The sequence below is a fragment of the Cyphellophora attinorum genome (assembly GCF_001299255.1).
Source record: "Cyphellophora attinorum strain CBS 131958 chromosome Unknown Contig15, whole genome shotgun sequence".
Lineage (NCBI taxonomy): Eukaryota > Fungi > Ascomycota > Eurotiomycetes > Chaetothyriales > Cyphellophoraceae > Cyphellophora > Cyphellophora attinorum.
This window is the reverse complement of record NW_017253243.1, coordinates 789,139-800,738: the sequence shown is the minus strand read 5'-3', so window position 1 is coordinate 800,738 and position 11,600 is coordinate 789,139. Positions and strand designations below refer to the sequence as shown.

The 11,600-nt window shown below is 54.5% G+C and overlaps 8 protein-coding genes across 8 annotated transcripts; 2 read left to right on the top strand and 6 right to left on the bottom strand.

The window, feature by feature from the left end:
- Window positions 1-321: 321 nt before the first annotated feature.
- AB675_5279 (Peptide methionine sulfoxide B3) lies at window positions 322-1,054 on the bottom strand (the record flags this gene model as incomplete). The annotated part of the gene is made up of 2 exons (XM_018145479.1): window positions 322-700; window positions 814-1,054. Coding segments are annotated over 2 exons (620 nt in total), but the record flags the coding sequence as incomplete, so codon positions are not given.
- A 585-nt stretch (window positions 1,055-1,639) lies between these two features.
- On the bottom strand, window positions 1,640-3,196 carry AB675_5278 (Smr domain-containing protein; the record flags this gene model as incomplete). The annotated part of the gene is made up of 1 exon (XM_018145478.1): window positions 1,640-3,196. The coding sequence occupies one exon, from the start codon at window positions 3,194-3,196 to the stop codon at window positions 1,640-1,642; it is 1,557 nt and encodes a 518-aa protein (XP_017999244.1).
- A 735-nt stretch (window positions 3,197-3,931) lies between these two features.
- AB675_5277 (uncharacterized protein) lies at window positions 3,932-4,633 on the top strand (the record flags this gene model as incomplete). The annotated part of the gene is made up of 1 exon (XM_018145477.1): window positions 3,932-4,633. The coding sequence occupies one exon, from the start codon at window positions 3,932-3,934 to the stop codon at window positions 4,631-4,633; it is 702 nt and encodes a 233-aa protein (XP_017999285.1).
- Window positions 4,634-5,170: 537 nt separating this feature from the next.
- AB675_5276 (Transcription initiation factor IIE subunit alpha) lies at window positions 5,171-6,695 on the top strand (the record flags this gene model as incomplete). Its single annotated transcript, XM_018145476.1, has 2 exons — window positions 5,171-6,502; window positions 6,549-6,695. The coding sequence occupies 2 exons, from the start codon at window positions 5,171-5,173 to the stop codon at window positions 6,693-6,695; spliced, it is 1,479 nt and encodes a 492-aa protein (XP_017999478.1).
- A 615-nt stretch (window positions 6,696-7,310) lies between these two features.
- On the bottom strand, window positions 7,311-8,261 carry AB675_5275 (Serine/threonine-protein kinase cbk1; the record flags this gene model as incomplete). Its single annotated transcript, XM_018145475.1, has 1 exon — window positions 7,311-8,261. One exon carries the CDS (start codon window positions 8,259-8,261, stop codon window positions 7,311-7,313), a length of 951 nt encoding a protein of 316 aa, XP_017999207.1.
- A 78-nt stretch (window positions 8,262-8,339) lies between these two features.
- Window positions 8,340-9,038, bottom strand: AB675_5274 (Serine/threonine-protein kinase cbk1; the record flags this gene model as incomplete). Its single annotated transcript, XM_018145474.1, has 1 exon — window positions 8,340-9,038. The coding sequence occupies one exon, from the start codon at window positions 9,036-9,038 to the stop codon at window positions 8,340-8,342; it is 699 nt and encodes a 232-aa protein (XP_017999398.1).
- An 89-nt stretch (window positions 9,039-9,127) lies between these two features.
- Window positions 9,128-10,357, bottom strand: AB675_5273 (Serine/threonine-protein kinase cbk1; the record flags this gene model as incomplete). The annotated part of the gene is made up of 1 exon (XM_018145473.1): window positions 9,128-10,357. One exon carries the CDS (start codon window positions 10,355-10,357, stop codon window positions 9,128-9,130), a length of 1,230 nt encoding a protein of 409 aa, XP_017999445.1.
- A 228-nt stretch (window positions 10,358-10,585) lies between these two features.
- Window positions 10,586-11,584, bottom strand: AB675_5272 (uncharacterized protein; the record flags this gene model as incomplete). The annotated part of the gene is made up of 1 exon (XM_018145472.1): window positions 10,586-11,584. The coding sequence occupies one exon, from the start codon at window positions 11,582-11,584 to the stop codon at window positions 10,586-10,588; it is 999 nt and encodes a 332-aa protein (XP_017999321.1).
- Window positions 11,585-11,600: the final 16 nt, after the last annotated feature.

Here is an 11,600-nt window from a genome sequence, read left to right as displayed (position 1 = left end):
TCCTCCCGTGGGCAGCTTGCCCTCTTCGGCCGAAGTCAAGCCTCTAGCGAGATGCAACGCCTATTGCATGGGATTGGTGGGAGGAGAAGACGTCCCGGACAGAGCCTGGATGTTTGATGAGCACCAGGTGTGCAGGGAAGAGGGTTCTTCAATCTACCAAATACGATGTATCAACAATGGTGCATGTGATACATCGAGAAATCTCAGAATTGGCTACGGCGAAGATGTTACAGCTCGAAGCTCTCCGCTTTCTGCTTTCTCAGAGATATCCTTCCTGCTGTAACGACATTGCCCGGTCCCTTCTCGACTTCCGCATCTTACTTCGCCTCCTCCTTACCCCCGCTAGTCTTGGGATCCCCCTCGTTGAACTTCAAACTCACGCTATTAACACAGTGCCTCTCGTCCGTCGGCGTGTTATACCCCTCGCCCTTGAACACATGTCCCAGATGTCCACCACAATTCGAGCACACAATCTCCGTGCGTTCCATGCCGAAGGAGCTATCGGTGTGGCGGGTGACGGCGCCGGGGATGCTGTCGAAATAGGCTGGCCAGCCGCAGCCGGACTTGAATTTGTGCTGGGCGGTGTAGAGGGGCGCGTTGCAGCCGGCGCAGGTGTAGGTGCCGGATTGGGGGCTGTGTTTGTCGTAGGCGCCGGTGAAGGGGGCTTCTGTGCCTTGTTGGCGGAGGACGCGGAATTGTTCTGTGTGGGACGTTAGTGGTTGCTTGATGCGTATCGAAGGAGTAGACGTCTCGATTAGGCGGATTGTGGGGGTGTAGTGTGCAGTGCTGAGGGAGTAGGAGGGAGAAGCATACCTTTGTTGAGCACCGCTCGCCACTCATCGTCGGAGCGCTGGTCGGGGTAGGAAGCCATGTCTCTGGATTTTGCTGAGGTGCCGAAGAAGGAGCTCAGGAATGGGATTGTTGGCATGGACTTGTATAAGAGGCTGTTCGGTGGCGCAAGTGTTCGCTGCGCGTGAGGTGTGTAGTATCGACTGGTTGCGTTGGTGAAGAGCGTGAACGTGCGGATCACAGAGGAAAAGGTCGGGAGGCGCATATGTTTATATGTAATGTCTGTGAGGCTGTTCGGATGGCTTGAGGGACTTTGCGAAGATGCTGAAAGGTATGTGCTAGTAAGGAGCAATGCCTCGATGGCAGTGATGTTATTTGAGATTCTGGTGGAGTTCGGGGCCAGTGATGATGATGGCATTGAGGGGCGTCAGTAGGGTATATCTGCACGGAAATGCGTGCGATTACGGAATCGCTCGGACTCGGTGATGCGGGTAGAACTGGGCTATTGATTAACAAACGTGTGAGATATTTTGCGCGTTCCTCCTCTTGGGAACTTTGCGAGGGGATTGGTTCCTGCATGATAGTCAAAGATGCTCTTTTCGTTTTCGCTAGGTTGGAAGCGATCTGTGGGGAGATGATTCAGCGTTGGTATTGTCGTTGACCCGGACATAAACTCAGCCACAATGGAGGTGGTATTTTCCAACGATTCAGATCTCTAGTCGCAGTTTCTATATGCTCCAACAACGTATAGCAGTGCCTGCGGAACGCTCACATGATCTCGTTCATTCGTTGCTTCTGACGCTTAAAAACTTGTTCTTCATCGTGCGGCCAGACACGACCTAGCCTGACCTCACCGCCGCGCCTTTCCGGTGACATACATCTCTCCCCTACCAACTTCCACCTTCCAGCCCTCGTTCATCAGCGACCTCGCCACCGCGGGCCCTATCCGCGGTGCGTTGTTTCGGCTGTGCGTCCCCACCCCAGTGACTATCTGAAACGAGCCTCTATTGCTACTCCCACCTATATACCTTGCGTCACCCAGGCCTTCCCACCAAGCCGTGGTCCCCGACCGCGCTATCCGCACAGCATCCGAAACGCTCACGCCGTGCAGATCGATCATATTATGTGAGGACTGAGACGTCACGAGCGCGTCGGCGGCGGCCGCGGTCTCAGCTCTTGCGCGACGGACGTGTTCGTGGCCTAGCCCAGCGTAGTACGCGGCAGCGCCGCCCATCAATCGATCCGACTTGCCGCGACGGTAGGCGGCAGAGGCGGAGCTGAAGGCTTGGGAGGCAGCGTGGGAGTGGTTCGCATAGGGGTTGATGCTGCTGCTGGCAGTGGTCGAGGTAGGTGAGGGAACGAAGTGGTGATCGGACTCGTCGATTTTTAGTGGCGTATATTGCACTACGCCATTGAGTTTACCATGTGGGACAGGGTCGTCGACGTGGTCGTGTCGTGCCAGCATGGCTTCGAGGAGCTCACCGGTCGCTGATGGAATGTTCTGGGCGAGATGGAGAAGGGCTTGAATCGTGGACAGGGAGACATTCGGGAAGTCTTCTGTCAGGGCCTCGACTTGCGCCTGGACAAGGGCATCTGCTTCGGCGAAGGTGGGCAATTTGGTCTTCTCGCGTGTCGCGAGTTCTTGGATGGTCCGGGACAGGTTGGCGCCTTTAGAGTGGTACACCGAGCTGACGACTTGGGCCCTCAAGGTTGTCCGGGAGCAGATGAAGTTGACTTCATCATTGCTCCAGGCGTTGCTGTTTGCTGGGGTGTGCGTTCGCAATGAGCTGGCTGAATTGGTCCTGGAAGCGTCCGTGGTCCGGTTCTTCCTTCTTTTCTGCTTCCTGCCACGTTCTGATCTCAGCTCTTCGGCAAACGCCTCTATGCCTTGGTTGGCGGGCCGAGCGTCCTCCGAGTCATGGTTGTACGCGCTGATGAACGCGACATTGAGAAGCTCGTCGATTGCGCCTCGTAGTGATCCATTCGCTGACAGAACCTGATTGATCTGGTCCTTCCCTGTGCCAGGAAACAGATCATTGAGATACTTTCGCTTGTCAGCTTCAGACAGATGCTCAAGATCTTCGTCGAGAGAATCACCAGACGTGCTCAGATTGAGGTTGCTGAACTCAGACGTCGCACTAGCGATGTTGCGGCGACTCAGGTCGGTCTCCGGCGTCGTTCTCGAGTCATGATCGGTCGTTGAATGATCTGCTGTAGACGATTCGTCGTTTGCCGCCTCGTGGATGGCAGCACCATTGTTCAACTCCTCCAAAAGCTGAATAAATGCCAACTCCTCGTCTGATTTCGTCAAGTCATAGTCCGAAGCCAGAGCATAGACGACGCTGTCATCAAGAAGTGGTCCATGTTGCTTTCGCAGCGCGTCAAGATCTGGTGGGGAGTCTGTCATTTGCTGTGTGGCCGTTGTGATGCGTGTTGCATGATGCTCATCGACATTGCTGCAGTCTGCGACTCATTCTATGGTGGACGGTGGTTGTTGCTTGTGCGATTGAGCGACACACATCTTGCTGCGACAGAGACGTTTCTGATGGATGTCGTCAAGAGTCGGGCAGTATTTACCTAATGATGGGTCCATTTCAATAGTACCTTTTGGCGTCAAGGTCGATCAGTGACTTCCTAAAGAGGCTAGATAGCGTGAAGCCTTCCGATCTTCTTCACTTCAGTCTACTTCATTGCAACCACTGCAAGTTCGCAAGTGAAAACAGCGGCTGACTCTGTTAGATGATTTGACGGCCAGCATGTCTTGTGGTCGTTTCTTTTTTATACAGCTGCACTTCCCAGGGGCATTCCGACCCACGAGATACCGCAGAGCGCCCTCGAACGAGGCAAGTGCGACCTCGAATGTAGACTGGTAGTAGCAACATGCAACTGCGCCTGCTCAGGAAAGGTAAGACATGGAAGAAAGGGATGTCGCTGTGTCGCTCTTAGAGTTGTGTAACTTATGCAGACGCTGTAGTGATTCGGTTCTGCTGCACTTTCGTTAGCTATCCAGGGTCTACTTCACTTTCTTTTCAGCAAACCAGGGAGGCCTTTGTCGCTCGTTTAGCCGCTACACTGCTACCTTTCAACAGGACCCAGAGTCTTCTTCAACTATTTGGCCTCATCGCTGTCCCCCAACGTCACCATGCTGGCAGCTCTGATCACCGTCCTGTTCCTCACGTTCGCTTCCCGAATCCAAGCAAAGATTCAAATCACTCAACCGGCCCCACAAGCTCGTACTCTGCAGGTTCGACCGCTCCCATCACTCCACTGGGTGTACTCCTCGTCCGATCCTCCAGTCCTGAATGTTATCATTCGCCAAGAACCGACCGATGTCAATGCTTCGCCCATCAGCCCTATCCGTCTCGGCGTAGTGACGAGCTGGGGCCAGGTGACTTTGGATGAGCTCAGTCCAGACAAACGCCCGTTCAAGCCAGGGATGAACTTCACTATCCTTGTAATGGACGGAACAGGTTCCAGGGGTTCAGATGAGGAGGACGCCCTGGATCGGGTTGGGCCGTTGTTGTTGACTGAGGGATGGAACGGCATCGTGCCTGTCACAAGTACAAGCACCAACGGCGGCGTACCGAGTGCAGAGACCAGCGCGCCCAGCGATGCCAACATGACATTGTCCAGCGGCAGCAACATGACGATAACCACGACCGATACGGGTCCAAGACACACACCACAGGACCCGTTTGGTGGCGAACAAGGGAACGCTGAGCCTCCTCCACCTTCCGCGACGACGACTACATCTGAGGCAGAAAAGGTATTCGCAAGCACTCTGTACCTGCTAGCAATCTTCATGTTGGGTTTGCCTGCATTCTGGCTTGGACTGTGGGAATAGAGCAGTACCAGCGCGTTCAGGAGGGCTTTTGATCTAGATGTCACATCGAGGGCGTCGAGACTACTGTCGACGCACACGTTGTTGCTACCATTTCCGCCTGTGCACGCGTGGATGGGACAAGACGAGGGTGACGGGCTCATGCATAGGTCGATACGATCGACCATTACTTCAAAGAATAGAGTTAGAACACACTTCGAGCACAAGCAGTATTCTTTTCACGCTGTAGGTCGCCATAGTTCCGCACGACGAGACAGTACGAGTTGACGAAGTCAGTATAGCGTAGCATGGTGGGATATGCTGTGTGTGTGTATCTACGCGCATCATTGTCATGCGTGGCATTTCGCGGACGACCAGCGCCGGATGACACGATAAGGCTGGCGATCAGCCTTGTTACTGACAACACATTGTGCACTGACCTTCGTTTCGTTCTCGAATTTCCGTTTGCTGTTCTTCCGAAGATGTGCGCACCGTGGTACCGCTTGCCTAGTCAGATATGAGTATACGTGGTCGTTGTCTTTCCTCTGACAGCTTTGCTGCATGTCGGAGACACACCCATGGTACCGCTCACTAGAATCTCTCGCTCATCAGCCAGGCTTGAACCATCCTCTCACCCTCAAGTTGTCCGCTACTCTTTCGATCCAAAATGGAAGAAGCGAAAGCCCTAGTCCGCATGGCCGTCCGCTCCTTCTTCGCCGAGCCCAAACAGATCCTCATCATCGACGCATCCTGACGCACGGCTGCCTCCACATCGACGACATCCACGACCTGACCGGTCTCCAAAACAAAGAAGCCCGCTCCTACCTCCAGCCCCTGATCGCGAACCGCTTCGTCACCAGCTCGATCCACAAGGAATTCAACCTGCGCACCCAAAAAGCCCAGGACCGCATCTACTACTGGTGCAAGTCCTCCGACGCAGTCAATGTTATCAAGTACCGCATCATCCAGCTCCGACAGGAAATCACCACGGAATACCAGGTGAAAGCTGGACCAGATTTCTGGCTATGTCCGCGATGTAAAAGCACGTTCAAGGAACTGGACATCGTCCCCTCCGGGCCCGAAGGCAACATGTTGTGTCTGCGATGCAGCCACGAACTGGACATCAACCCCGCCGCCACCCAAGACAAGGACTCGCACGAGGGCATCATGCGGCTGAACGAGCAACTCGCCCCCTTCAACTCCCAAATCGCCGAAGTCGATCTCAAAATCGCGCGGGGCGACTTCAGAGAGCTGACCTTCGACGAGACCTTCAGCCGGCGGAAACCCGTCCCCAAGGAGATCTCCGGGCGCACAGAGGACAACTGGGCCGATCTCAAGCAGGGTCGGGAGCGCGATAAGGCCGCCGGTGCGGTGAACGAGGACGACATCAACCTCAACCTCACCTCCGCAGCCGCTCTGTCAAAAGAGGAAGCAGAGAGGGAAGCCGAGCGCAAACGCCGCATCGCCAACAACAGCCTCCTCCCCGACTGGCACGCCGGCGGTGTCGTCAACGGAGCTGGCTCCTCCCTCGACATCCGCGGCGGAAGCAACAAGAGAAACACCACCAATGGCCTCCCTGTTGCAACACTCAAGGCAGAGGATTCCGACGAGAAGAAACCCATCATCCCCACAACCGCCGCTGACGAGGACACCAAGCCCAGCATCCCACCCGCGGAAACCAAGGAACAACGCGAGCAAGACATCATGGAGCAGTACATGCTCGACATGCAGCGCGAGCAAGCTGAAGCCGACCGGAAACGCCTTCAGGAAGCCGAGGAAGAAGACGAAGAGGACGAGGACGATGACGATGAGTTTGAGGATGTTCCCGGCACGGGAACGCCTGCGGCTGGCACGCCGATCGACAGCAGTCAGGACAATAACATTCAGGCTTCGGTGTCGCTGCCGCGGCGCGCCGACGACGGCGGTTAATGGGCTGAAGAGGGAGTTTGAGGATGATAGCTCGGAGGCGGCTACGCCGGCATCGTTACCACCGACGGACGTGAGAGATGACAAGCGGATCAAGCTTGAGCAGCAGCAGGCGGGTGACGATGGGGACAGCGAGGAGGAGTTCGAGGACGTGGGCTGAAGCCTTTCTCTTTCTGCCTCCTACCAAATCCTCCACCTCATACGCAGCATCGCCAGAAGGGTCACGCAGGAATAAGTGGATTCGGCATTACCAGCAGAAACAGGCGTGCTGCAATCCGTGCGACTGTCGCGGCGACGAGTGTCAAGATTCGACCATCACTCGTCCGCATGCGTTCGGTGGCCGGCGAAGACATCGGTCAAACCGCTGGTCCTGCGCCGGCTGTGTCACCTACCAGACAAGCGACCCAAGGCCATCCAAGGCCGTGACACGCAAGGTTTACAGATGGAATCCGATCGGAGAAGAGACTATGAGCGTGTGTGGCCCAACGCCGCCACTAGTCTCGAAGTGAGAGGAGAAGGCAAGACTCCCGGTCCGAGAATGCCCAAAATGAAGAAGGCGAAGAGCCAGGAATTTGATAGTGTTCGATGCAATGCTGTCAGTTCCAAAGTATAGACGTTTGTCTATACTCTATGAAGTCCTCCCAGACTCTAGTCAAACCGAATGCGGATTGTTGCTTGTTCATGAAGTCCCCCCGACGTCTCCAAATCTTTGCTCGATAACCCTCTCGCCCAGCTCTTGCCATCGTTGATCCCCGATGACGTTTTAGCACATCACCTAAGCAACAGTGACACCACCAGCCTGCATCGGAGGAGGCAGCAACATCTTTTCTCCAACCGTTGCACCAGTATCGAGGCCAACGGTCTCCTTCTTCGCAGTACCGCCAACGATATGCTTGACATTCTCACTGGCCTCGTCCAGAGTCCAGCCCGGGAATTGTGCCTCCAATATCTCATCAAGCACGTCTTGAATGCCCTTTGCTTTGCGATACGAGTAGCCCATGAACGCGCCCTCTTTGCGAGCCTGCAAAGCTTCCTTGCCGACTTTGGGATCACGCAGAATCTTGTCACGAGGACGTTTCTTCTCCTTCTTGATCTTGCGCGGCGACTTGCATGGGCTATCGACAAGCGTCTGCGACCCTGGAAGCTTCCCAGCAGTGGGTGGGGGTGTCATAAGAGGATTCTGAAACTGCTCCTGTGGTGTCGCCGGAGGAGACTTGAGAGCCAAAGATGGCACTATCTGCTGATCTTCCTGCTGATGCTGACTTGATGCTTTCGAGCCAGGAGCCGCAACTGGAGTCTGGTTCTCCTTATCATCCTCTTCATCTTCGGTAGAGTTCTCGTCAATGTCGGAGATCGGCTGGTCCTCATCGAAGTACCGAGTATCTTCCCATCCATTGACTCTTGGTACGAATGGGGGTCGACGATGAATGAGGTCGTCCCAGGGTATGTGTCGAAAGTACGCATGACACTTCAGGTCATCAGCATCGTCAGCGTAGACGAAGTAGCCCTGGTAATTCCTGTTGCTCTTGTCCGCAGGAAACCTAATGGGTCGCCCAGCGATGAGCTGTGTCGTGTAGTCGTTCAGCTCGTACTTGCGTGAACAAAGTCGACGCTCCTTGCCGGTCAGCAGAGACCGAATCAGATCGATAGCCTCGAAACTTGGTGGCTGCTTTTCTGGCCCGATGTCTGGGAACATAAGGCTAGTCTTGTACTTCAGAATCTTCATCTTGGTACTGTGGCGGTCCTCACACGCGAAAGGCGTGTACCCAAAGAGGCACTCGTACATGATGATACCGATGCTCCACTAGTCACAACGGCCATCGTAGAGCTCTCCGCGGATGACTTCTGGCGCCATGTACTGGGACGTTCCGACAACGGATCTGGCGAGCCTTCTTTTCTGGGCACGATTGCGCCAATCAATGATGTTCTCTTCCTCCGGCACATCTTCCGAGAACGAGACAGCATGCTTCTTTAGAGGCTTGCAACCGGGTGGCGGAAACATTTCTGCGACCTTTCGTGCATTGTCCAGCTTTGCGTCATCCTCGATGTCTTGCTCATCTCCTGTGACTTCGAGACCCAGACGATCAGCCAGGTCAGCGCGGTGCTTCTGGAAGTACTTCTGATCATGCTCCCATTCGCCATCGAATGCTAGGCCGAAATCAGAGATCTTGAGGTGACCGTCAGCGCCAATCAGGAAATTGTCGGGCTTGACGTCGCGATGAATCCATTTCATGCGATGGGCCTCTTCGACACACAAAATCATCTCAGCAATGTACCACCTGGTCACATCTTCGTTGAGCACATTCTTGCGAATGAGTAGGCCAAGAAAGTCGCCGCCGATGCAGTATTCCATGACAAGGTACAGAAACTTGTCGTCCTGGAATGCAGCAAGCAATGGGATGATCCAGCGAGATCCCTCTGCCGCAACCAGAAAATCTCGCTCTGCTCGTAGATGACCTTCCTGTCCATTGCGGAGCATGTCTGACTTGCGGATGACTTTCATGGCACAGACTTCTCTCTTACCAGTCAGCACTTGACGGCGCACATGCTGAGTCCGGGTCTCGAACACTCTGCATGGCAGATCAATCAGTCCTAGAGATGGCTTCCGAGATGTGCCTTCTCCTTGACGAGTCTCACAACACCGAAGCTCCCCTTGCCGAGGACTTTGACAACCTCAAAGCCGCCGACGGCAATCGGGTTCGGCTTGCCAGGCAGATGACTCTTCAGCACTCGGCGGAGGCGGAGATTGTCACTCTCGTACTTCTGCAACAACTTCTGTGCCTCTTCGTGCAACATGGAGGGTACATAGAGCTCACGCATTCGTGCCATAAGTGACTTCTCCCGGCTATCACGTGGACAGAATCCATTCAGCATGTTATTGAAATGTGTTTCGAAGAAGACCTTGGCTGCAGCTGTAGCTTCGACTGTCTTGACTGACAGTGATGGTCCAGCCGTGGACTCAGGAATGGTCGACATTCGTGATGCTGGACGGTTGACGTCGTAGCCAAATGTGATCAGTTGATCATTGTCCGCAATGATGATAGGCTCATAATGTCGGACAGAAGTTGGTGTAGCAGGAGAACCCTCTGAATTCGAAGTTGCAGGTGTCGACTTGTGCGGATCCTTGGGGGAGGACCCGCTTCCGCTGGTATACGCTGATGGAGAGGAAGAGACCTGGGACAGCATCCACTCCGGACTGTCGGTCTGCAAGGTATGCACGCTCGGGCGTGTTCTGAGATTGGACCGGTGAACCACTGTGGGATGGTTGCTGAAAGTCTGCTGCAGTCTGTGTTGAATCTTGTTGGCCAGAGTGGGCGTGGATGGACGGTGATGGACGTAGTCAGCGCTGTGCATCGACATGGACGAAGGACTGCTGCCAATGTCGGTGTAAGCCTGTGGTGTGTCTGGTGCAGTCATGGGCATTGCAGTCTCCTCTTCGTATGAGGCACCTACGAGCCGCAAGACTGATCCTTTCTTGACGACGACGCTGCCTGTTGACTGGCTATTGTGTACTAGCCCAGCACCAAGGCCGGTGCGAGTGACAGCAATGGCCGAACCGTCTGACTCGATCGTGAACCCATGATCAGACTTCTTTTCAGAGCTAAGGAGCCCGATGATGCTGGAGAAGCCATTTCGAACTTTCGTGCCGAAGTTGTTCTTTGCTAGAAGTCTGTCCTTGTCCGAATCGACCGAGGCAGCAGAAGCGGTGCCGTCGTAGAGGACCTGGGTGAGAGGGGCAGCTTTGGGGCGAACATGGCGAAACTTTCGTTGTGGCGAGCTCGACCGAGCACGCTTCCGAGTGAGAGGATTGACGAACGGCATTTTGGATAACAGTGACTAGCAATAATGGATGCAATAAGCAAGACAACAGAATAGATGCAGTCCAAAAGCCTGCTTGACAGGTGCGCTAGGAAGAGGGACCAGATGTGAGCATCGAAGTAGCAATAGCTGAAACATGTATGCGTCGTGCCTTCCTACCTGGATATCTCATCATCAGTCGTCGCTGTCACTTGTGGTGTACAATTATGGCAAGAGCTCCCCTACACCTGCTTAGCCAGAGTCGAGATTCAGAGGTGCAAGACCGCGGCTGGCAACAGCGTCCTGCACAGCACTTTCCAATTTCTTGGTAGCAGCTTCCCAAGCGACCTCCAATGGACTGCCCTTCTCAAATTCTTGCATATCAATCACTTGATGCAGCCACCTCAATACTGTCGCCGTCTTCTCCATGTCCCTTTCTCCCGTCACGACTCTACTCAAATACAATCCGAGTGCTGTAACATCGTCCTCATACGGACCAACTTCACCTTCGTCAGAAAATGCCGTGACCCACGCCACCATTGCGTCCTGCAATTCCTTCGTCGTGCTGAGTTTCCGTGAAGTGAAGGTCGGTCTTGGAGGCTGACGTGGGAGGGGTATCGTTTGTTGGCCTCGCTTCGTTGTGTCAGGAGCAGGAGGCTTCACTCTTCGTCGGATCGTGCCCAAGTTGAGCCCGCCTTTTGCCTGCATTCGCTTCCGTCGCTGCTCATCCAAGATCTCCTGTCGAATGTCGGCGGGGAGCTCAGCTAGGAACGATTCTGAGATCTCTTCAGTATCCGCACTGCCGTTGCCGTTGCTGCTTGTCTGTCTAGCCGCTACAAAGTTGGCTTGTGTCAACGTGGACGATGATGAATTCTTGGAGCGGCCTTTCTTTGTCGCAGCCAGAAATTTCTGCTTCTTCGTAGGCGTAGTCAGCTTCCTCGGACCACTAATGGTTGGCTTTTTGGGCGACATTGGCAGACCTCGAGTTGCAGGCTGTTTGTACTGTTGCAAAACTTCTTGCCTTACGTCTTCTGGAAGTTCGGCAAGAATGGCAGGATCGAGCTGGCTATGGCTTGGCAGAACAAATTCAGCGTCACTGACCTGCGGTGACGCTGAGCGTGATCTGTTTTCTGCCGACGGCGAGCCTGATCTCTTGACATTGTCGAAGATGCTTCGCTTTTGCGGTGCAAGTTTTGCACGGATATCCGCTGGCAGCTCGGCCAAGACAGCCGGATCTACTTGAGAGGGCATTATGAACTGAGTCCCA